At 39.5% G+C, this 26,039-nt stretch overlaps 1 protein-coding gene across 1 annotated transcript; it reads left to right on the top strand.

Moving 5' to 3' along the window:
• On the top strand, positions 1-24,925 carry ptgir (prostaglandin I2 receptor). Its single transcript, XM_023407546.2, has 3 exons — positions 1-254; positions 465-1,524; positions 22,266-24,925. The coding sequence occupies exons 2-3, from the start codon at positions 670-672 to the stop codon at positions 22,551-22,553; spliced, it is 1,143 nt and encodes a 380-aa protein (XP_023263314.1). The 5' UTR covers positions 1-254; positions 465-669; the 3' UTR covers positions 22,554-24,925.
• The last annotated feature ends 1,114 nt before the right edge of the window (positions 24,926-26,039 follow it).

Raw genomic sequence — 26,039 nt, 5'->3', positions numbered from 1 at the left:
AGGCAGAGTTTAAACAGTCTCACTGTGTCTGTCACTGAGTTCACTGTGTGTCTGTCTTTCACGATGCCGGCACGTTACTGGCAGCGGCACGTTTAAACCATGTTACCCGAATCCGTGGGATAAGAAGAAGAAAAAGAAGACGAAGAAGAAGAATAAAGAAGAAGTAGTAGTTGTTGAAGAAGAAGAAGAAGAAGGAGGAGTAGGAGTTGTAACTTTGTTTGGTCGCTCGTTGTATTGCTTCTTTCCGGCAAAAGGTGAGTAATTACTTCTAAAAGTTTCACAACGTATAAGAACACAACATGAGCAGAGGTAGAAAGGTATTAATTTGTCAAAAAGAAAGAGTTTAACATGATGCCACGTGGTGGATTGAGTTTCGTGATTCTGTATTTCGGAAAGGTCAACTACCTGAGCACTAAGTAGCTTTTTTTTTTTTTTTTTTAATCCTTGTGTTATTTGTTCCACAGAAAGATTTCAAGACACTCAGGAGAGTGCAAAGAAGACAGGCAGCCAGACAGAATTATGTTTTAAGTCAAGGCATCATTATGGGTCCCAGCATACATCCCTGCCTTCTGTGTTACCAAATGATGGCATCAAGAGGTCAGGATTCCCTTTTGTTGTCTAGGAGTTCCATATTAATTCCACACTGAGCCGGCACATTTCTTTTTCATTATGTTAGACATGAACAAAAGCATGGTTTCAAACGAATCATGTCACAATACCACCTGCAATGATGCTCTGGCTGTGAATGAGGATGGCAAGCCAGCGACTAGCATCATCATGTTTTTGGCTGGTGTGGTGGGAAACCTCCTGGCTCTCTTCATCCTCGGAGTGCACCAGAAGGAGCATCGCTCTCGGTCTTCTGTCTTCTGCATCCTGGTGACTGGCCTGGCCCTCACCGACCTGCTGGGCACTTGCCTCCTCAGCCCACCTGTGTTCATCTGCTACGCCCGCAACATGTCGTTGATAAGTCTGGGTGGCAAAAATCTTTGCAACCTCTTTGGCTTTGCAATGAGTTTCTTCGGCCTGGCGCCCACGCTCATCCTTTGCGCCATGGCTGTGGAGCGCTGCCTGGCCATAAGCCACCCTTACTTTTACTCTGTCCACATCCGCCGCAGCTTTGCCAAATTAGCTCTTTTCTTTATTTACTTCTTTTCTTTAGCCTTTTGTCTCCTGCCATACAGTGGCTATGGCAAATTCAGACAGTACTGTCCCGGGACATGGTGCTTCATCGACATGGATGCGACAGGGGATGACCAGGTCAACTTGGTGCTGGCCTTCTCTCTGTCCTACTCCTCCCTCATGGCACTGCTGATCTTTGCAGTGTTTGTGTGCAATGGTTCAGTGATTGTCAGCCTGTGCCAGATGCACCGCAGCCAGGTGATGCGGCGCGGCTCAGTCGGGTCGACAGGGAGAAGGAGGCGGCTGAGCCTGGCATGGTTTGGACAGGGAGAAGAAGAGATGGACCACCTGGTGCTGCTGGCGCTCATCACTGTCATCTTTGTGGTCTGCTCCCTTCCACTCACTGTAAGTTTGACCTTCCCTCAATGTATGTGTTTGTGTGTCACACAATTCCCTTTTGAATATGTTTGCTCCCTCTCACTCTCTTTCACCTCTACAACATATTTTGAGGCCCATCCAGTCATTGTTTTTTACAGCTTTTACTACTGAATCAGAGACGTGACGCCCTGATGTGTCATTTGAACCAGACCTCCCAGTGAAAGAGGTTAAAGCTTTAAAAAAAAAAAAAAGAAAGAAAGAAAAGTTTGTACTGAAAGAAACGGAAAATGGGATTTTTTTGTGGTGCAGGAAAGCTTTATAAATTGTTATCTTTAGCATGGGTCTCCGACTGACTGGATGTATATCTGCTCACTGTTCAGCAGAGGGAAGAGTTTCCAGCATTTAGTGGGTTTCTTTGGGATAACAGAGTTCCCCCACCTCCTGTGTGTCTGTGTCTGCCCCAGCAACTTTAATTCCTTCCCCTCATTCTTTAGTCATTATGTACATAGAAAGCTCAGCTGGCATAGCGACCGTTAATCTTTTTGTTGCTGCGGTATGTGTTTGTGTGCCCTGTTGGAGTCTCTCTGACTGTGGCTTCGCCTGCGCTAATAAAAGGTGTGCCTGAAAGTGCAGCCTTTGCCACACTGTGTGTTTGTGCTGTGCGTGTGTCTGCTTAGTTCCATATCTGTTCGTTCTGGCCTGTCTGTTTGAGAAGAGTGTGCCAAACCTGACAACCCTGGAGGACTGGTCTGGCCCTGCCTCTCCCAGAGGGCAAAGCTCCGCTGGCAAGTCTCCACGTTTAAACCAGCCTCCATCTGTGCCCCTAAACATTAGCCAGAGGTCCTGAGGTTTGGGAAATAACCAGTTGGAGGATGTGATTAATGTGATGTAAATTACAAAGGCATGTCTGCCTTTATATGTTAAAGTTGACGTATTAAACAGCGTTGGTCTGATGATCGAGCAATTTACAGGAAACAGTAAAAAGTGTTTGTGCATGTTTTCACTCTTCACCATCTACTCACTGTCTGCATCTGGATTGTTTGTGGTAACGCTTGTCCTGAAGGTTTGACGAATCTGCGGTGCAATGGTATGTGGCCCCGGGGGGAATGTACAGGGATGACGATTTGTACCTGTCAACGCTCTGAGTAACACTTCAGGAAACTGAAACCCCAACTTCATCACTTGTATACAGCACAGTCCTTTTTCAATACGGTTTAGTTTAAAAATAGAATTGAAAAGCTGTTACCTCTGTAGTAAAATAATTTAGAAATGGCACTCTGTTTTTTGGGGTTTTTTTTAACTTCCACTTTGCTCATCTAAAACCAGTATTTGTCCTATAAATTGATTTCATTACTATACAACTCAAATGTATCAATATTCATAAATTACTTGTCTCTGCTGAATAATCTAGAGTTGCAAGCCTGATCTGTAGCATCTCATTCTGAATAATTCAAGACCCTGTTAAGTGACTAATGATTCATGCATCATCTCAAAAGATGTGTGTGTGTGTGTGTGTGTGTGTGTGTGTGTGTGTGTGTGTGTGTGTGTGTGTGTGTGTGTGCGCGCGCACTTGATTTCTCAGATGCATTGATGCATGTACATGCTTGTGGTTGTTGTAACCGAAAGAACTGAGACAGAGGTGGTGAAGTATCTGAGTGCATGTCAGTAGACTTACCATGTTTCCAGACAGATGTTGCTTCGTGATTAAGATCGCTTAGTTTGCCTGAAGCACAACAGATGTGGGGGGTGGAGGGGGGGCAGATTGTGTTTTACGTTAGAAATAATGTGACGCAATCGATATGTAGTTGATGCTGCTCTCAGTGGTGACGCAGTTCAGACTTTTGCAAGCTCTCTCCTTTGCATACACCAGTATACAAGCTGCAGTCATCATTCTTGCATACACTCAACGATGTGCCAACACAAACCCTCCAGCACATGTTTCCGGTCAGTCTCCGTGTACTCAAAGCACTTTCATGTAATTGAATATACCCTGGAGAATTATGCTTTCAGGCCCTGAAGACTGAACCCTGTCTGGCTGCATGCTGGTAGATGTGGGTGAGATGCAAAGTAGGTGCTGGGAAATTGATGCTTTGGCAGAGAAGATTAAAAAGTAGTAGAATCAGAAAACATTCATTGTTCTCCCTGTTTTTTGCCTCACGGGCATTAATAATGTTGTGGCCTTTGTATTTAGAGATCAAGTTGCAAGATCATGTATTTGCTACGATGAGCAGTGTTTCCTCTGAGTATTACTGAGGTGTGACTCTTTCTCCAGTCAAGCAAAGAGGTGGAAGTTCACATGTGGTGGTGGTGTGATTGGAGAAGTTGTAAACGATCCGGAATCGTTTTGTTTTTTTCTTTTTCAAGGTGGTGGGCTGACGTAATTTCTAAGAGAAATCCATTGGCTGTGAATGTTTGTCCTGTTCATTGTTACCTGAATCGCACAGCAGCTTCTCAGGCTTGTCACACCACAGTCCTGGCCTTGGATGAAATATGTCACCTCCCACTGATTTAAACCGACAGTACAAAACTATGCAATTACAGTCGACAGCTGAAAAAGATAAGGTGCCATTAAGCAATAGAACTCGTTGTGATGAATATCACTGTAGCTGTTCTGTGAAATGACGTTTGATTTGTTTGATCTAGCATGAAACATGAGATCCTACTTGGTTTGTTCTAGGACGGACTATTGACACATCGCTTGAAATTTAGTGCCATATTGAAGATACGCTTACTGCCTGTTAAACACTTTAAAGTACAGCTACAAAAACACATCTCCAGCTGAAGTATGGGATTTAAAGCTTCTCCTCTCCCAGTATAATCAGAGTTAGAGCTACATTATGTAAAATTACACCACAAAATTTGCAATAAAATTAAGATGCATTAATTGTGACTATAACAGTTTGAATTGATAGCACTGAAACAGTAAGTTGATTAACATGACAATTCTGTCAAAAATAACTTCAAGATGTCACTTCCTAAAAGCCCTAAAAGGACGTACTGCCCTTTCAGTTGATCACATTTGCCAATGAGTGTTTAGGGTCAGTAAGTCAAAACCTTGACAAAAGGTTTCCCTCTGAAAGAGAAATCAACAACTTCTCCATTAGGCCTTTCTTCGCTCCTCTTTGTTCTGTCAACCTCACTTTATAAATGGTCAAAGCTTTCTCCTGAGGGGGACATCTACAGACTGATAGCTTCCTTGTGATGATCACCATTATCCCTCCTCCCTGCTGTTCCCATGGGAACCACAGAAGTTGCCTGGGAGCCATATGTTGGTGGTCAATACCTGGATCAATAAAGTGCTGCACTTGTATCACAAGCTATTCACAAAACTGTTAGTGGTTTAAATTCTACATTTTCATTATCATATTAATCCATAGTTGGGACTAGGGAAAGAAAAAGTGTCGAGAAGATCTCAATAACCTCAGGGCAGGTTTATTTTAAAGTGACTGTAGCAACTTTAATCTGCAGCACAGATGTTTCCACTTAATGAAAAAAGGTTTCCATTAGTATAGCTGATGTGTGTGCGTCTTAGTCAGCAGATTGTGATTGGCTTGTGTGAGTGAGGTTACATGACAGGAAGTACAACAGAGATCCATAAACTTTGCTGCATTGTTGAAAGAATTGCAGGCATCAGAATAGTAGCTGTAATGTGATTTTACATGTAGGGTTCAGAAAACAGAGTAACAGAAACAAATTATTTTTGAATGAAAAAGTTGTGTTGTCATTCAGTGTTTCCCACCATGTGAGGAGCCCGTGTGTCTGTGGGCATGCTTATTTGCATGCACAACATAGTAGTAAAATGGAGACCTGCTCTTAAAAACATTGCTTCATAGCACAACTAGTGGTCAAAAACTCAGAAAGGCAGTGTTAAAGAGGTGTCACAGTCAGGTTTTAAACTTGATTGAATTGGTGTACATATATATATTTTAGATGTTCCATGATTTTGTAGTTTTTGTTTTTTTTAATTAAAAAAAATCTACTTTTTTTTTCTTTTTTTTAAAATTTAATTTATAACTACTAGACTGATGGATCGTAGTAACCACTAGGTTAAGTACATTAAAGACTTTGTGATCAAGTCTGGACATCGTCCTCTTTAGTCAAGCACAAAGTACAGTCTGTTATTTGGAAAAAGAAAAAATGAAAACACCAAACCACTTCCAATACTCCTGAGCCAACTGGGCAAGAAGCCTGATTATCAGGAGGAAGATAAACAACAGCACGTAGCTCTGACACATCTGCAGTCACAGGGCATTGTGCCTCTGAGAGTCACGGCAGCACTTCATCAATCTGAGCTGTCTGACAGAATGGGAACTGGGAAACCACACTGGAACAAAAGCAGATGGAACAACGTTCAAGAAAAGTTATGTGAATGAGCTGGAAGAAAAATATTCTTCCGTTTGAAGATACAAAACCTTCACCCGTTAATGAACTGGAGACTTAATAAAGATCGAGAAACCAGTTGTACCGTATGAAGACAAATTCTAGATGAGATCATGCTTTAACCTCTTAAACATTAAGACAAATAAGACTCCGCAGGACTTTAGCCTAAAGCATAAAACAACAGCCGGGAGCTCTCGGATCCCTCGACAGGCCCAGTCAAGCCCAGGCACAAATGCCATTGAAAATGGGCATAATGACAGAATGATATCTATTCATGGACACTCCCCAAATCCAACTGGATCCACACTGTGTGGAAAAAGAGAGGAACTCCCAAAATCCAGACGTATCTAAGATAAGTGTAATGCTTCCCAGACGTGGTCTCGGATGAGTCAACTTTTGCAACATGTGGAAATAATAGTTGAATCCCTTTTTGATGGCAGACTGGTACACATGACCTTCGCGTGTGAATGAGGTGTCAGATGATTCCACACGTCATGGGAGTGGTACAGTTATTGATGCAAAGACCCACATGCTGTGACAGTCAAGATAGGCGGTAGCTTTGTCTCTCAAACTGTTATTGTGCTACAGGTGCTGCAGGTGCTGCTGGGAGATAAATGTCATTGGGAGCTTTGTTCAGGTTTCTATAAGGAAAGATGATGCTCTGCAATCAGCAGCTGGCTTTGTGGACTGAACAATGAGGATTCCCTTTCTTAGTGGATCGAGGCTTAACCTGCATTCAATACATACACAGCGCACACTCGTTTACGTGCACACATTTACTTTCATTACAGTAGTCACAAGGCTGCAGGCTTGCTAAGCTTGCTCTTCATATCCTGCAGTTTCATCCTGGATTGTTGTGCTTCCTCACATTTTACTGGGTTTATAGCGGGGAAAGTGGACAACAATTGACAGAAGATCCTGAAAGTAATGAGCTTCAGATATTGGACCCCTTTTTAAAGTGTCCTTGTAGTGTGTGGGAGAACATGGCCCCAGGCTTCAGTCGGAGCACAACAAGGGGAGAGCAGCTGCTGAAGAGATTTTTAATAGCTGAGGCACAGAATGATGAAAAGAGGGTAAAGACGGATGTGGAGAGCAGATCAGAAACAGGAAAAACAACAGCGTAGATCATCGTTCCATGATGTGTTCTTAGGTATCCAAATGAAAAAATATGCATGAGTCAATGACCCAGTAACGGAGCAACTGTAGTTTGCATCCTTATCGTAGCTTAAATAGATTCGACCACACCCTCTGCTGTGTCATGTCAAACTAACTTTAATGCCATTAGTGGAGATTTTGACTTAAACCTGGAGCACACAAGCTGTAAAGAGCTGTAAATACTAACATATCATCTTTTTAAATTGATAAAGCAAACTTTACAGACAAACAGCTGCTTATTTAGACATCTGTCTGATATGGAGCAACATTAGCATTCATTTGAAGTCATGTTTCTGGGCACAAAATGATTTTGTGCAAATCTTAACACTCTTTTTGGTCTCCACTCGATGGAAATATCTGGCTCCTTAGCAGCTAAATGCTCCTGTATGTTCACCTGATTGTTGCTATACGCGCCTGTCTGCCGTTTGATGTTGGAGTGGTAAACCACAGCAAGTTTTTTGAGCTTCTTCTACAGAAAACAGCTGAAGTCTCAAGTCTAGTCAAAAATGAGGCCATGAGAGTGGCAAGAGGAAACCAAAACAGTAAAGTTGTGGGTCAAAAAACGGAAACGATGAGCTGAAAGATGCTAAAATGCTCCTTTGGACTGAGGCCAACTGCATAGACGGGGGATAATTCTCTGTGGGTTCATCACCACAATCAACTGTTTTGCTTTCAAAATCAGTCTCTCACAGTCACTTGGACTGATTAGAATTGGATGAATTGATTAGAATTTGGTGGTCAAAGGTCAAGGTCTTAATTCAATTCAAGAATTCATGCGCCAATTATGATGCACCTCAAAAGCAAATTTCTGACAAGTAATGACACTTTATATCCAAATCAAAGGTCAGCTTCACTGTGTCTACATCATGATGTGCAAAAACACTGGCCATCAATCAACTCTAACTCAAACTGAAGGACAGATTGTGATCATATTTCCAGCAAGTTTCTCAGTTTCTTACAAGTGAAAACAGTGAAAGGAGACCTTCTTAGATTATTCATAATGCGTCACAGTTTTACTGGTAAACCTGTGGCAAAATCATTGTGGATTGCATTGGATCAGTACAAGGTTAAAATGAACACTGACATTGCTATGCTGAGCAACATCTTGTTTGTGTGTTCATGTGTAATGCAGTTGTACCCTGTCCCTTGAATGATCTGTCCTTTTGTGGTCAGATGGCTTGCCACATATTTTCTCTGAAGCTGTTGTGGTTTTACTCCGGTATATAGATTTGAACTGCTGAACTCCCATTAACTCTTTAAATAACAGGCCCTTGGCTGTGTGGTAATACCTGATAATAATAAATAATGAAATACATGTAGATACGATTATATATGTTCGTTGGAATCTAACAGTCCTTCGTATATGTCCACGATAGATCCATTGTGTGTTTATGAATAATTTCCTTTGTCCGTTTTGGAAGTATTGCATGTAGTATAATTCATGATTTAAAAGAAGTGAAAATAGCCCCACCTCCTGCAATAAGCCCAAATATTTCTTTGATGTGCATTCATACTTTCACTTACATCTTTGAACAAAAGCCCAGCAATGTTGGCTACAGATGTTTATTTTGCAGCAGGAAACATTCCTCAATCTGTTGCTGGCATTTCCCGGGAGTGAGTTTTCAGGAGTCCGCTTCACGACTGGGCCGATAATTTAAAAGAGATTTATTTTATTGTTTGTGTGTGTGTATATTAGCAAATACCCGTTTTTCTAGTTATCACTGCATAATGGCAGTTTTAAATGTTACTTGAAAGATTTACAGCTAGAGTAAATTAACACCAAGATTTAGCGGTGTACTGAATGTCAGATGGTTTCATGACATGGAAAAAGAAAGATGTAAACATATCTGGATAAATCTCTCCAGACAAAAGTAGAATCTGCACAACTGTAGCTGAATCTGTGTGTGCCTTTCAAAATTGTACACATCATTAATTACTCTAGTTAGTCATATATTTGATGAGGTTTCTTTCCTGACAAACATCCATGTCAGCTTGGAGCAACAGATTATTGAAGTTACTATGGAACCTACTGGAATCTAATGGAGGTTACCAGTGGGTTTATAGCTCACATCTAACGGTTTATTACATTGACTCAATAATAAAATCTTATTGATCCTGGCAAATGGTGTTAGTTGTGGATCTTGCTTGTTTCCTCTGGAGACACAGCAGCCCAGAATAAACCTGTCTTCTCCAATGGATATATATCCATTATATATCTGCCTCCATATTGTTTAGTTACAGCGGGCTGCTGTCAGGACCTGCATGTTGTTAAGCAGTAGGTGTTGTTGTAGAGACATACAGGTAGTCTTCCTTCAAAGTCTTCTATTTGAAATACGCCTTTTCAAATGATTGATTGATCCGGCTTCTTTTAAATGATCTTAGATTATTCTTTTCAGACAAACTTAATTCAGTTTCTCATCACACAACAATTCAATATGAGTAAAAAAGGAAAACAGTGAGACGAACAACATAAAAATGAAATCCCCATGAAACAGAACAAGGACCTTGATCTCACGTTTAAGCAGTTCTGTTAGTTTTTAGTCTGTGTGTCTTCTTCATCATCATTTATGTTATTTGAAGTGTATATTTATGTACAACTTATATAACCAGCAGCTTTTGTTTTTCTTCTATATCATTTGCTACGTCTCGGTTGAGCTCCTCTTCTTTTTCCTCTTTGCATTTTCACTGACTTCGCCTCATTACCTTTCTTCTTCTGGTTAAGGAAATGAGGAAATGCATTTCTTGCTGATCTGCAGTTTTATTGATTTCTGTGCAGCAGACGCTTCAGTGGATATTTCCACTTTCTTCAAGGCTCTCCTATGTGTTTTTTTTCTTCTTCTTCTTTTTTTTTTTCCCAATGCCGGTTGTGTTTGGAGGATGATTTCCCTTTGAGTAGTTGCCAAGACATACAGAATATGTCAGCAAACCTTTCTCAACCAGCCGTTTACTGTATGCACAGTTGCATTATTTAGTGCTCTCCATATTTGCCGCCTTGGCTTCTTGCCATGTGTGTCCACAATTATTTGTCCATCCATCAGCAACTTTTTATTGTTCACACAGCAGTTGCATGAAAGGTGCTCCACACCCAAGTGTAGAGTTTCTCAACCTTAGGGTTGGGACCCCTCATGGTGTCACTTGATATGCAGAGACGGATATTGATGTTTTTTGTGTGTATTTATGATACATTTTTAATCATAGAACCTGTTTAAATAGGTTTGAAAAACAGGTACAGGCCTAGTAAGATTTCTTTATGATCAATTTGGAGCTCCATTCGTGCTTTTGAACCCGTAATATACGAGTATACCATGCTGACATTTACACGACGACTATATGATCAGCAGACTCACTTTGAGAAATAAAGGGTTTTGATCAAACAGACTTTAAGTTAACGTTGGATGGACTTCATCCACATGAAAACCACTTATTGGACCTTATTGTTCACCTCTAAACATTTGTAGTTTTTAGAGTCACTGTAACTCATGTTCACAACCTGTGGTTACAACTTTAAAATGAGATGAGCAGCATAATATATGAAATGTTAATGACATGTATCTGAAGAGCAGCCACTCTGTTGGTCCCTGTTTAAAACACAGTCCGGCCCCTTTTCAACAATGCACGTTGACTTTAATCTGATGGCAATTTAACATGGCGCTCTCTTTATCTGAATATGGTTCACAACAACAATGTTACTATGTTGGACCTAGTAACATATCACTCTCAACATGACACAGGTCTGAACTGAATAGCTCAGATTAATGTTAAGGCTGCAGTAGCAACACAAGGTGAAGAGTAAAGATCACTGCAGTAAATTTATTACCTCAATTTTCATCTCGTATGCACAAAGGAAATAAAATAAGTAATAAAACACTGTGAAAGAATCACTTTTAGGTTGTTGAGGAGATTCCTCTCAAATAAGATCAGTCTGTGAAAAAGGTGCAAGAGAGGTTAAATAAAAAAGGCCTTTTTTAAAATCTGACCAGCATTTTCTTTCTCTAAATTTTCACTTTTCATTTGTGCCAAGCTGCATGGATACACAAGTAGGAAAAGAGCTACAGAGTGATCTCCTTTTTCACTCACAAACTACATTGGGCTGAATACAGACACCAGTTGCTCATTAACCAAGCAGCAGAGCATTAATGCCATTAAGGAATTAATTTAAATCAGATAATCTAATTTCCCGTTGGTGATGTCTGTCATTCTACAGTGAAAGTTGGCTACAGACGAGGGAAAAAGTAAAAAGAGGTAAAGGGTTTGAGAAGAAATAATGAACCTAGGTATTTTCACCAACTAGATATCGGATCAAAAATTATAACCTGCTATCCAAACCCATCCCTGGTGTTGACTTAGTGATGACACATTCCAGTAAATGTATAGATACAGAAAGGAAAAAATGAGATTCTTGCTTCATATACCTCACCACCAGTCTCAGGAAATTATATAGAACCTAATCAAACCTGGCTGATATGCAGCGGTAAAAGACAACACCCTCACATCAAACAAAGATGAAGTGAAGCAGAATGGTGTTATCTGTCGTTGGGCTGAGGGACTCGTGAAAAGAGGCAACAGCTGACATCCAGTGTGACAAAAACATACTCGCTGTGGCCAAGAAACATTTAAGAACGACATGGGATGAATGCACATTTTGGTCAACCTCAAATCTTTCATTAGAAGTAGAAAGATGTAATTAGAAGGTTGTAATTAATCCACCAACGCGCTTCTATTCACAAAATGATCACAAAATGATTTCTGGTGTGACGGAATCACTGAGTAAAGGAAATGTGCATGTTATTGGGGTTTTCAGTGGAGTCATAAACATCCCCGTTCCTCTTCCACGAAGGTGACCTTAACTTGCATCAGAAAGGTAATGAGTCGTAGCATTAATCTTAAAAAAAAAAAACATATTAGATGACCAACTGTTCAATGGCCTGGTTGGGTGTTGACCCTTCTTACACAAGTAGCCAAGAAACGTATCAAATACTGATCCAGCTGATTAAGCTTGACTAAACGACACATGAATCACCCAGCTTTGTTTCAATAGCTGATTATTCCTGCATGTTATAACAACAGAAAACTCTGTAAATAATTTTTGGGAAGCGGCGTCAGTAAATGTTCTTTGCGAACTTTCAAAATATGTTTTACTGCTGCAAACAATTGATGTTGTTCCTTCAAACAGCATCTCAGCCAGAGTTAGCAGACAACAGGGACTAAACAAAATGAACAGGATAATTATAACCAGGCAGCAGAGAGCAGATTCCGCGGTTTAGGATTTTACAGAACTCTATCTGTTGTTTACACAACAGCAGAGCCTGAAAATATGTTATGGCCACCAAGAGAAAATAAGTGATGGGAATAATCCCACCCCCACCCCAAAGTTAGCTGTCGGGTTTAGAGGTTAGGGTTAAAAATACCTGCAGAAACGTATGTATGGAAGTTGATGATTGGCTTTGTATAATACTTTGGGCAAATGCTTAGTTATACATTTTTTGATATGTGCAGCTCATATGAAATTGGTTACTTGGGGGGAAAAAAAAAAAAAAAAGGTGAATGAAAATCAAATGAACCCAAACCATCAAACTGTTCCTCTAAGCTCGCCAGTTTCTTGACAAGAGCCTGAGGGATGAGTCCAAAAAACCTTCATCATGAAAAGCTTGTAGAATTTATTTTCTTTTAGTAATCAGTAAACAGTTTACTATACATATATGTCCTTTGGAATTATATAGTATAGTAGTATGTACAGTATGTGTTACTGGTAGATGGATATTTCTGATGTTTTTTAATGTAGGGGTGTATTTTAATGTAATGTTGGATGGGTTCAATTTTGGTAGGACACAAATAAAATGCGCTCAAAACTGAAATGATGTTTTTGTTTATAAAGCCCAAATTCCTCCTTGATGGATTTACAGTCTATTTTAGGTGTCAGCTGTTGTGTATAGGAAGCCTCTGTGCACCTGCCATAATCCAGGAGTCCATCTCTGAGTTTGCGAGCTGGCAGACTTTCCCAGGATAACTGAAGATGGAAAAATAAAAACCCAAGCACAGGTGCATGTGCACTTACTTATCAGCATTCACTTTTCATAATGAAAGTGCTATGTGGTTGTCTCCAATTCAGATTTACACCATAAAGAGGAAATGGGTTTGTTGAAATATGCAATCCTATACAGTCACGCTGTTTTTTAAATTCCCAAAACAAAACAAAACCATCGAGAGACGGTGTGCGAGGAATCCTGGGAGGGTCATAAAACTACAAGCTGGCCATGCGTGGCAGTGACTTGTAGTTTTAATGTACTGCTGATTGTTACAGTACGTATCCAGTCCATCTTTGCCAAGAGAAAATGATCTGGAATATGAAAAAAAAATAGAAATAATTACAGCAGTATTATGTTTTGATAATTTAAATGACTAACATGCAGCAACCACTTAATCAGAAACTTGTTTTCAATATAGTTATAATTTTGTATATTTCCAAGAGCTTGAAGTGTAAATAACAATCTGAATTTGAAGGGCATCATTTCAGACTGTGAGCAGTGCCACAAAGCTGAATGCAGTTACTATCAGATAGAAGCTGAAATGTGCACATTGATGTGCATGGCAGCGAGAGGTAACTGATATGATGATTTTACTACAAAAAAAACCAAAAACAATATATATATATATATATATATATATATATATACACACAGCTTAAAGTACCCTAAACACACATCCCCAAGCTCTGGGATTTTAATATCCTGAATATACAAGGCAAACAACTTGTCTCATAGTTTTAGGTTTTGGCCATTATAACTACATGTTATAATAACAACAGTTAATTTCTGAGAAATCAGAACAGGGTGAAATCCATGAAGTCTAGGATGGCAAACAATATAAGCAGTCAGACGTTTAGACAGGTCTCCTAATATGGTTGAATCACCAGTTCAGCCTCATTATAAAAAGCTGATATAAATGTCTGTTTTCCAGAGCTTTGACCAATTGTAATTATACACAGTTTTCTATGCAGTGGAAAACTTTAATGTACTTTTTTGGTACAGTTTTAGTATTTTTTGTGTTTTAGAGAAATATAGTATTTATCTAGGAATTTCTTTACAACCCACTGGTCGTCTGATCCCTTGTATCGCTTCCCCAGCTAACAATGTTATTGCAGATGTTATCACATCCCAGAACTCGGTAATGAAGTTGTTGTCATAACCAACTGGAGTGATGGATAAACCTACAAAAATAGGACACAGGCTTTAAAGCAACAAAAGTGGACGTTGTTCATTGCCAGTGAAAATAAAAGATGTCATTTATAATGCTCAGTTGTTGGCAAATGAGATGATATATTGTGCACGTGGCTGGGAATTAGAAAAGTGGTATGTGGTTATTGTACTGGGGCCTCTCTGTGACAGAATGTGTGTTACAACCAACCTAGAATTGGCTCTAATGGTGGAATGAAACACAAGTACAAGTCAATGATAATACTTCCATTCAAATTACTAGGTTCAGTCTATCAAAAGATGGTCTGCCACCAATTTCAAAATGTACACATAGTATCATCAACAATTCCCCACCAGCAGCATGTGTATAATAATCAAATGGCTCTTACAGCTTCATCACTGTTGAAGGGAACCTGTTGTTGAGCCTCTGTTGCAACCCCTATACAGTGTATGGTTGCAACAGCTGCAAGGTTTTGCAGTACGACCAGTGTCGAACTGTTCTTATCTCGCACAGACACCCATCACCCAACTTCATATTTTACACAATTTATGAAAGTGTGTTTTTCAGTCTTTCACAGTTGCTTCCACTTCCTCTTTGGTGTTGCTAGTGTTGCTTTGTGTGTGCGTGCGTGGCGTGCGTGTCTCTGTCATGTTCTTTTTTCGGTTGTCGAGCAGACAGCAACTCCTTACAGCTCCGCATCCCACGCATGTGAGACAGTTCACTCATCAGACAACCCACAGGGACAGTTTTAGTTTGCCCTACACTTTTCAACGTAACATTCCTCACGAGAAAAGGAGGCGATAATTATAAATACCAACAGAATAAAAGGGAGATGCATAAAACAACATGGATGATTTATAGCAGGAAGCAGTTGTGTGAATGTATGTGTGCGCACATAAAATTTTTTGTTATCTTACCACTGCGGTCACTTCTCCCTCCACATAATTGACTGAATCGAGTGACAACAATTGAAGTTCATTTTGGAAAATGCTGGTAAAAGTTGGAATAGCTGCAGGTAACTCACCGCAGCCTGAAGCACGTTTTAAAGAGGGAACTCACTAATGGACTTTCAGACAGGATAATTCCCCTGATGGAAGTTGTCTGAAGACAAACACAGACTTATTAATGTTCAATGTTTTCCTTTCTCCTGAGACTGAATCCATTTACATTTATACGCTGCCTGTAGTGCTTCCTAAATTAACAGCTTTTTACTGACGGACTTAAAATGCTCAGGATGCTTGAGATCTGTTTTTTGTGTTGAAAAAGTCACAAAACAAAATCAAGGGAGGAATCAACATATTGAACAAACTGATTACATGCACCAGATGCACATGTGCTCTTGGTTGCCCACGCCCACCAATCTTTCCTCTCAGTATCTTTTTCTGTCAATCTCAGATGACACCAACCACCTCCTCACTAACTTCCTAACTGCAGATTATGTAAAACTGAAATCCCCCTCCAATGTAGAAACACTGTGCTGATACTTACATTACATATCTGCACCGTGTGACTCATCACACAGGTCCTTCAGGAACTAAATCTGGGGCAGAGGCCACTGTGGTCAGACTGCCCGGGGACAAACATGTATATTTGATTGCTGTCGTTCGTGAGAAATTACAGCTGTGGCTAGAAATCCATTCAACTCGGATGCACTTTATTGGACTGCTCACCGTCATAGTGTCCTGAAGGAACAACCTGCTACACAGCCGTACTGTGTGTGTAATAGCTTTTTTGTATTTGTGTTGAATTTTCTCTTGAACTGCGCCCTCAGGCAGTAAAGAAATAGGGCAGAGCCACAGTGGAAAGACTTGATTAAACTTGAGGTATGAAGATAAATCAGAGGTGAGAATTTAGAGCAACCCATCAGGCTCACAACAGAAGCACCAGCTGGTCTCATACACCTTTGGTAAACTGTGGTGCCATAGGCGATTCAATTCTAGTAAATCTGCTTATTTAGCTTTTTCCTGACAAGAATTAGATGATAACATTGATTTTAGTCTCATGCCTTTACATTAAGCACAGGAAGTCGGGGTGTGTTAAGCCATAAATCATAAAGCCTGTATAAGCGGGGAGGAAACAGCTGTAACCTAGCTCTGTCCAAATACACCAGAGCCTCTCAAGCTCATGAAGTAACATGGTGCACGTTGTTCAACTGGTACATAAAACAGAAATAGCAAAACAAAATTTTTTGGTTTTAGGACAACTTACTATTTGTAGCTATTTCCTCCAGCTGGTTGTCAGTCAATACATGCAACATCCTGGGGCGGTGTTGTCATAGCAATGGCTTAGATGTGGTATTGGGTAGACGATGAAGTCAGGAAAATGGAAGTGCTTTGTAAATTTGTATTACACTAACCCTATAATCACCTTTAATTTCCTTAATAGAGACCTGATACTTGATACTGTGTTAAATAATGTTAAAGAAAAGAGGTTTTAAAAAAAAAAAAAAAAAAAAAACTCAATCAACCATGAATCTTTAAACTCAATAAAAGAGCACTTTCCTTTCTTTCTACCATCCTTTTAGGAGAATTACCTGTAAATAAAAATAAATTAGATTTTTTTTCCCTTTTGAGAAAACTGAGGAAGTGCATAACATTTTCCAGCTCTGATTAGTCATTAGTGTCAGCAGGTCTTCTTTCGATGCTGCCTACAGAACCAGGAAAGTAGGGCAGCGTATATATAAACATTGAGGGTGGGAGTCTGCAGATGAGTCACTGTTGCATGTAACAGTTACCTGCTGAGACCACATTGTTATACCGTTGGCATCTCAGGCAAACAAATGAACGTGTTTATTTGCTGAACAGTATGAGAGAGAAAAAAGTTTGGGCACTTGTGGGCATTGCTTGCTCTGTTTTTTCTGTTTGGTGCTGAGCAGATAGAGTACTGAAGGTTTTTAGGCCTTTTTTTTTTTTTTTGCTGAACAAAAACACCTGCCTGCCACACACGGAAACAATGAGCTGAAAGTCAGCGTAGACCTCTGTAAAGCAGAGGTGAACTGCAGATTCAGGTGATAATGCTATAGGTCCCTTTTACATTAACACATTGTCATTTGATCTATTGTCAGCTTTAAAGCTGCTATAATCAATACTTTTATATTTGCAATGTATCAAATGACAATGTTTAATGTTAAAAGTTACCACACAGAATTACCACCTGCCTTTACATGTCCTTTCTTGGCTCATTGTCAGTCATGATTCACTCTCAATGCTCTCATCAGCGTTTTTTCCAGATGCAAGCTGCGGTTTTCAGCTAAAAAAAAGCTCTAAGAACCCACTGTACGCTGCCGGGCCATCACCAAAAGGCAGAATTTCTGACTAGCCCATAAACATAGCGGATTATTTAGCCTCTAAATAGCCAGATATTGACTTCATGATTTTGGAGTCTGCTGGATGTGTAAATAGGCAACCGTTTCCTATTATGTCCTCCATAAGCTTAACTGATTATATGTCTGTGTTGTATTTATAGCCCATTTCCACTGCCTCCAAGTGGAGACACACATGAGATTGATATTGATCTTCTCATCTTACTCTTGAAAGCCTAATGATTAAGAATATTTCCCAAAACATTGAACGACTCCTTTAAAGACCTGTGCAGCGCTGCATCATTTCTCTCTCTTTCTCCCTCTTTCCTTGCTCACTGGTGTAAACAGTCACTCTCTAAAAGGCCAGTAATCTCTGCTCTGCCTCCTCTCATCCCCATGTAATGATCCTGCAGTGAAACAAGATCAGGAAGAAAGAGTTGGGAACAGTCCTCCAGGACCTTGAGATGGGAAATAACGGTTCATACAGCGTAGACATCCGTTAAGTGGTTTGTTTCCTGAAAGACGCAGCAATCATCAGCCCCAAATAGCATCTTGTGTGTCTCTGCCAGGATATGCACATTTACACCAGTCGGACTGGGTCCAGGTACATGAAGATCCTCATTCAGCAGGATGTTGAAGCTCTAAGTAAAATTATACAGACCTGAAATAAATGGGTGTTTAATCAATTAGTCAGCCTGCAGAAAAAAATTGGCAACTATTTTGATTATTTGTTAACCCTCCTGGTCAAAAATGCCAAAACATTTCCTAGTTCCAGCTTCTGTATGTTTAGGTTTAGGTCTGGGACTGTTGGTCGGTAAAAACAAACAATTTCATGATGTTACGTTTGGCTTTGGGAAACTGTGATGTTTTTTTTTTTATGATGACTATTCTTTGTCAATTCTTAGACGAAGCCTTCTTCTTTTTTTTTCTTGAAGATATTTTTCCACTTGTTTATGTGACAAAGACACCTGAACAGTCCAGTTCCCTTTGACCCAGTTTTTGTACATACAAGCAGTACAGTTTGCAGAGCAGTAGATGTTGATGGATGAATGTGTATGTGTTTACACATGTACAACGTGCAGTGTGCTGTATGTGCATATGTCTGTGAATGTGCTGCAGGCATCTGTTTATACAGTGAATGTGTGGACATGCTTGCTTTTGCTGGATTTATATGCCGATAAGCATGCTCCCAGTCCTTCAAAGCTTTCACGCACCGGCACAATTCTCTGTTCTCCTAAATAATCACCCCGATCCCCAACTGCTGTATACTGTCTCTGGCCTGCTCTTTAACCACAGACTGATACATTAATATGCTTCTGTTTAAGGAGAGCCTGACATCTCATCAGTTTTGGCCCCACAGCCTGCAGCACTTGGAGAAGACAGCTAGTGATTTGTGTCTATCTCTGCGGGGCTTAAGGTCTGCTAAGAGGACCATAAGAGGCAGGGTGGCATGCAGGAACAGAAGCAAGGGTGAGATAAGCAATATGGATTGAGACAGCAAGGGTGAGGACGATAGCAGAGGATATGAGAATGCATGTCTGTTTGAAATGTTTCTGGCAAGGCTTTGTGATGGATAAGGTGTATGATAACTACACAATGAGCACAAGAGATGTTTGTCATTGTGTTTGTTATTGTGTAAGCCTGGCATTCATTTTTACCTTGAGTATTGATTCAAATAAGAAATTGTTGCCACCATAAGGCCTGTTTAAAGCCCAGGCAGTTAATGCTGTTGTGATTCTTGTCATGAAAGAAGGTCCCAAAAGGACACGGTTATTTTCAAAGCTTCTGAAACATTTATTGGATCCGCTGCCGCTTGCCTCTACTGATATCAAGGCAAACACCCCTAATAGATCTGTAGCAGGTTGCACCAGCTCCTCATAAACTCAAATTTAGCCAATAATACCTTGTGTGGAGATATATGCATCACTGGAATGGAACTATATCCAACTGTAATTTCTGGAAGTTATGTTACAGCTTGTGATGCTATAGGGACTTCATGTTTACAAAGTTGATCATTTTTTATTCGACTGTGCCACAGATGTTTCCTGGCAACAAATTTGCACATTACTAAGATCTTTACTTGCTAAAATGTTCCTTAACTCCTAACCTCATTTAGTAAATTACTAGTTTAAATTATGCAGATGAGTACAGTGGGAAAAAAAGAACAATTGACAAAGAGGTGGCATCAGGTCAAATTGTGAAATGTTTGGTTGGCCTTTTGCAATTGCTGTCGCAATAGGCTGTTTTAAAAAGGAAACATCCTGTAAAAGGAACACCACACTGCCTCTTATGTGTGTATTGTGGCCGTGTGTGTGTCTTTGTAAGTATTATCATAATCAAACTGACCCTTCATGTATTAAGTCTGTGAAATCACTGAGAATCCAACAGTCATTCCCTCATGATCGGTTGCGCAATTAAAGAGAAATTCACACAACATCAAAAGTAACATGATTACTTCCTAAAAAGTCAGGAACATCTGGACCTTGTTTTTTTCTACTTTGGGTTGTAACCACTTCTGACACACCTAAGATGACAACACTTTTCCAGGATTGATGAAAACTGTTATGCCACTGAGCTCAACATCTTAGACGCTTCATAATTATAATTGCTGTTGTTTTGGGTTTGCATAGACTTTACATCATCCTCTCTCTGTCTTTCTCATGGGTGTATTTGTAGATCAATATCTGTGCGACCACATCCGTGCGAGCTAAGGCATTGTCAGCCTCGTGTCTGGTCCCTCTGGTAGTCTGGTTTGGCCTGGCTCTGGACTTTCTCCCAATGGCCCCTCTCACTCTGTCTCTTGCTTATTAGTGTTCTGTCCAGGCCCTAGCAACAGGGAAACATTTACACCAATGCATAACAGCTCTCAATCAGCACAAGCCATTAATTAGGCCACTGTTTGTTGGATATTTAACGGAGGAAATGGAGCATTGTTGATAGAGAAGAGGAGCAAGGTGACAAAGACGCTTCCTGGGCCAGCTGCTGCTTCTCTCTCTGCCCAGGATGAATAAGCAGCCAGCTGCTGCTGTCTGCAGTCTGTCATACCTTAAAGGTCAATGCAGAAAAAAGTTGTGGTCTTGCCATGTAGACTTGTTTGCATCTATATTCAGGACACTTTGTACATCTGAAAATTAAATGTGTACTCTCAGTGAGTTTGTTTTATTGGTACAAAGAGACGGATGTTGATATTTGGTAAAGCCTAACATTAGAAAGATGAACCACAGTTGCAACTGACACTGATACTAAACACACAGTCATGTGTTCGCATCTGGTTAGAAGACCAAAGTGCCGACTGGTCCATTACGTTCTGCTCTTACAGAGGTTTGAATCAGGTTTGATTTGGCGCCTTCCAGCAGACTAAATGTTTAATCTTGTGAGATACCAATTCACTGAAACTTTATTCAGTGAACAAGTTACCTGTGAATATTATTGATTAATATATGAACTTTATGACAAATCAATTGTTGTTTAATCTATATGTAAAATATAATGACAAATGTTCACCTCCATTTAGGCCAAAGTAGGGTTGCAAAGGGGCGGAAAATTTCGGGTAAATTTCTGGAAAGTTAAGCTTGGGAATTTTGGGAATTATTGGGAATTTAGGGGAACTAACTGGGAATATATATTATATATATATATATACATACATATATGTTTATTCCACAGGCTCAAATGTGTGCCTTCAATAGTCTCTGTGCTTCAGGCTCAAAAGTGTGGTCCAGTCTTCTAGAAATCTTCTGTACATGTGATGGAGGCATACACAGTGCCAGTAGGGGGTGTGGTCTCGTTAGCCATGCAGTAAGCAGTGTGCTCTGTGCATGTGATTGAGGAATGGCATAGATATTCAAGAAGTGTATTTGAATGGCATCTGTTTGTTTTAGTCAAGATTATGCTAAAATATACTTTCCTCAACTATATTTAAGTTCCCTATGAAGAGCCAACCTTCAATTTTGAAAATTCCCAGTTTATTCCCGTTTATTCCCATAATTTCCCATAAATTCCCATAAATACCCATGGAAAGTTTCCATTTTTGAAAATTCTCAGAATTTTGCAACCCTAGGCCAAAGCAATGTCTTCTCGTTCTGGTTGTTCATTTTTTCTGATGAATATGTCATCAGTTCAGTTCAGCTCAAGCTCTGTCAGGTTCAATGGAGGACCACCATTTTCAAGTCTCCAGAGATGTTTGATTGGGTTCAGGTCAGGGCTCTGGCTGGGTCACTCAAGGACATTCACAGACTTGTCCCTAAGCCACTCCTGTGTTGACTTGGCTGTGTGCTTAGGGTCATTGTCCTGTTGAGGTCCTGAGCGCTCTTGACCAGGTTTTCATTAAGGTTATCTCTGTACTGTGCTCCGTCCTGCCACTGAAAAACTCCGGGTTTTTCAGCAGTGCCGGGTGTCCTCCAGACATTGAGGCCAAAAAATTGATTTTATCAGACCAGAGAATTTTATTTGTTTCAAAACAAAGGGCAAATCCCTTGCTGCAGCGTTCACTGTGACACTGTATGCTTACTTCTTTGAGCATGGTAATAGTTTTCATCAACTCCTCTCCTCTCTCATTTGATCTGTGGTGGCTGGACACTCAGAGAACAATCCCTGGAGAGAAAAATAAAAAAAATCAACCTGAAATACAGTGTTAAAAGTGAGGGGGCATGCTTCCAAATTACAGCCAGTATTTAGTATTTTCTTGACTTTATATTTTTTATCAAGAAAAGACTAACCCCACCTTTTCTGTCTTCAGATTGCAGGCTTTATCAACGCCATTCACCCATTTTGTGGTGACACAGAGAACCTAACAGCCTTCCGCTTCTACGCCCTCAACCCCATCGTGGATCCATGGGTCTTCATCATTTGCCGCAAGTCTGTGTTTCGCCACCTTTGCTCTCTGCTGAGTTGCAGCTTCAGCAAAGGAGCTGTGAAGACAACAGCACACTGCGCTCTGTCTTTACCCCTTGACAGTCACATACAGTGTAACCCGCCAGACAGGCCAGTTTCACAGACCAACATGTACTCCAATTTACCTCTGTGACCCAGAGGAAACCCTTGGCTGTGGAGGGTCAGGGACTGGAGGCCGGGGAGACTTTCGTGTCTGAAATACATTGGGGCAAAGTTGTGAAATGAAACTTTTAACAAAGAAGTATCAGACTTTGAGAAAGAAGTATCCGTCACAATGGAAATCTTCTGTACATGGTCATTTAAGTTTCTCTAGGTACTAACTTGATTGCAATTGGTCTCGAACTTCCACTGACTGATGGAAATGTTTAAAGTTGCAGGGAGGGTTATGCCACAAAGCAAAAAGCACTGTAACTAAGCACTAAGGAACACATCAATCCACTTCAAGCCATGGATAATATACTTTAAAATTAATACATATATGCACTCTGGTAAAGATATATGGGTAAACAATATGCATGAATGTATACTGTCTTCTTTTTTCCTTCAATCAGTCGGCCTTTTCTTTAAGACACAGCCAGGTGACTCTTGGATAAAGTGTCCACAGCATCTTGACGCCGTTGACATGAAGATATTATTTCAATACCTGTCACCGCTGGGGTTGATTACATGTTTATCCATTTCACGTGACCAGTTATAATGTGAGTGTGATCTAAAAGAGACACACATACAGTACCAGTTAAAAGTTTGGACACGTTGTCCGTGTGTCTTAACTTTTGACTGGTACTGTATTTTGTGAGGAGGAGTTATCATTATTCTGTCACGTGTAGCCACTGATATTTTCATATTTGTGATATGTGTGTACAACAAGAATTAGCATAAATTAAACCATTAACGGGCCTTAATGCAGAATGATCAACCACTAAAACTAACTCTACAGCAATGCTAGAGGTCCTTTAACGCTTTCACTTTGGCACAGCGGTACTTTGAGCTAAATGCCAATGTCATCATGCTAACATGCTTGTGTTTAGCATGTACAATACTAACAATGATCACCATCTTATTTTTGTGTGTTTGTTTGCTAACATTTGCTAATTAGCACTAAAAGAGTAGAGCCGAAGCTGATGGGAATGTCAGTAGTTTTAGGTATGAGGTATCATAAACCAGAGAAATGAATGCATTGAGATTTTAACCTTGTGATGATGTTAAATGAAAAGTAAAGGGGCTATCAAAGCGAGCGGCTCATACAGTAGGTCACTATAGAGCACTGCACCAAATTTCATGGCAATCCATTTAATTGTTGTCGAGGCATTTCACTCAAAACCAAGAATGGTATTAACGAAGAGTCAAGGGGTCACCAAGAGTCAGTAATAAGCTTCATCCTCCCTGGAATATGAATGTCTGTGCATTCAATGTCATTCTGTGGCCAATGATCAGTCTCGACCAAAGTGGTAGGCTGTAAAGTCTCTAAAGTGACACCGCCAGTGTATCTAAAAACAAGAATCCAGATCTTCAAGTTAGAATAATTACTTGTTGACCACAGAGTGCAAGTCTGGGTTCCAGATGTGTTGCTTTTATGTTGTTCCTGTGAAAATAGCCTCTCAGTAAGTCTTTCAGTCTGAGACATAGTGCTGGTTGGTGTTTTGTTGAAACAGAGCAAATAATCAACATGTTTCCTGACAGAAAGCATCAACATTTTACCACCCACAGTCCTACGTGCAGGACAAACTGCCACCACTATGAAAAGTTGCATGGATATGAACATGTAATTTATGAGAGATAAGAATCACATCTTTTCAAGTTGTTGTCGGTTCAAAAAGGAACAACCTGTCATAGAAATGATGAAAGCACTCTGGCCAGTCCAAAAATGCAGTAAATTAAAAGTAAAAATTGGTCATTTATTTTGATTTAGGCTTAGGTTAAAGGTTTAACTTCTGAAGTTCAAGTCTAATCCTCTGTCGAGAAACCAGATCAGTCAATCCGAAACTTAAAGCCGCTTAAGTCTCAAGGCTCAATTTATGTTCCTGTCCAGCCCATAATATAAATGTATTGCATGAACATTGGATTCCACCTCACTGATTTCTAAGCTACCTATTATAAATGTCTGTGAATGTTCTTTTAAAAAAAAAAGAACTGCTGCTTCAAAATGCACTGTGATAATTAACCTTTTGTTGTTGTTGTTGTGATTTTAATGCTGTAGTTGAATTCAAATGTAGTGTATTTATGCCCTTTCACTGTGCTATGATGTTGTGTATGATTGTGTTGGTTTGGCGAGACACAGGGATATCAGATGGAGTTCAGGTTTTCTGGCTGTGTTGCACATTTTTCTGCACATTTTTCCCTGTTTAGTCTTTAATGCTCTGTCACACGAGCCATCAAAAGTCAGACACGTTACCATTTGCACATTTTGTTCTTTGAGGGTATAATTTGACTTTGAATAAAATAGTACATTTTTGAAAAAAAATAGTATGGTACAGTTTGTTCATGTGAAATAAAATATTAACAAAAGTCTTGCAGTTGTATGCCTCCGCAAACCAGTTAAGTAACCGTTTACATTCATGTCTTTCCAGACTCATATAATACTGTATATGTAGTTAAGGCGTTGACGGAATTTAATAAAAGGTATTAAATCAAATTGACTTGAATTTAATTAAATTTAATTAGATTTTCTCAAGTAAATTAGGTTGTTGTAAATGAATTTAACTATAAATTTAATGTCCTTTAAATTAACTCAATTTAATTGAGAAAATTGTATTCAATTGAATAAAACTAATTCAATTGTATTAATTTAATTAAACTTTTAAATTAAATTGAATTAGATTCATTCAATTTAATTGAATGAATCTAATTAAAATACTTGAGTAATCCAGAACAATAAAGTGTTGAAAACAACATGATTATATTGTTGAATTTACTAGATTTAAATATTTTTGTCTCAACACCCTTAACCAATCATAAGTCATGGTGCAGCCTGATGACAGCAGACTGGTGGGTTGAATTATGTGTGGTTTGGTAGCACAAAACTTACAGGTTCTTTAGAAGCGAGATAATGTTAATTTCTAATAGTAACATGATTCACTGTAAGTAAATGTTAACAATGACATAAATATTTATATTTGAAATTTCTGGTTTGTGTTGGAAATGAGGAGGGTTTATTCAAATAAAAATGACATGCAACATAAACAATACTGAATTCAGGAGATGAATGACAGCTTATCCGGTAAACAGTCTTATTGTTATGTTTTAATATTGGTTTGCGATCTTTAGAAACTCAATTATAAATATATAATAATAAATATAAAAGTTACAGTCAGTGCAGCAGAGCAGCAGAGTAGTGACCAATACTGTAGCACCACTATGTGGTTAACCAGTGCACACAAGTGCACATTTATTTCTAAGTCATACAGGCATTTGTTCTTCTGGAATAGTATGACAGTACATAAGTGGCAAGAAAGATTAAGATAATATGCTGTGAACCACTGCCAAGCTTCATTTGCTTCCCAGATTTGAATCAACAAAGAGGTTTGAAAAAGATAAGAATTCACATACAGGAGTAATTAGTATGCGGTCCACAATGTGGTCAGTAGCTCATACAAGTGATGAGTAATTGCAAAACCACTGC

The sequence above is a fragment of the Seriola lalandi genome, unplaced genomic scaffold, assembly GCF_002814215.2.
Source record: "Seriola lalandi dorsalis isolate HSWRI2012SDOR001 ecotype SW California unplaced genomic scaffold, Sedor1 jcf7180002054338, whole genome shotgun sequence".
In the NCBI taxonomy this organism is placed as follows: Eukaryota; Metazoa; Chordata; class Actinopteri; order Carangiformes; family Carangidae; genus Seriola; species Seriola lalandi.
The sequence above is the reverse complement of the archived record's forward strand: the minus strand, read 5'-3'. Positions and strand labels throughout refer to the sequence as shown.

What these genes read in the sequence shown, in the direction of transcription:
- ptgir (XM_023407546.2), top strand. Translation starts at nt 670, where the DNA reads ATGTTAGACATGAACAAAAGCATGGTTTCAAACGAATCATGTCACAAT. An exon ending in TCTGCTCCCTTCCACTCACT is followed by an intron (nt 1,525 to 22,265) that starts GTAAGTTTGACC and finishes TTCTGTCTTCAG; the next exon opens with ATTGCAGGCTTTATCAACGC.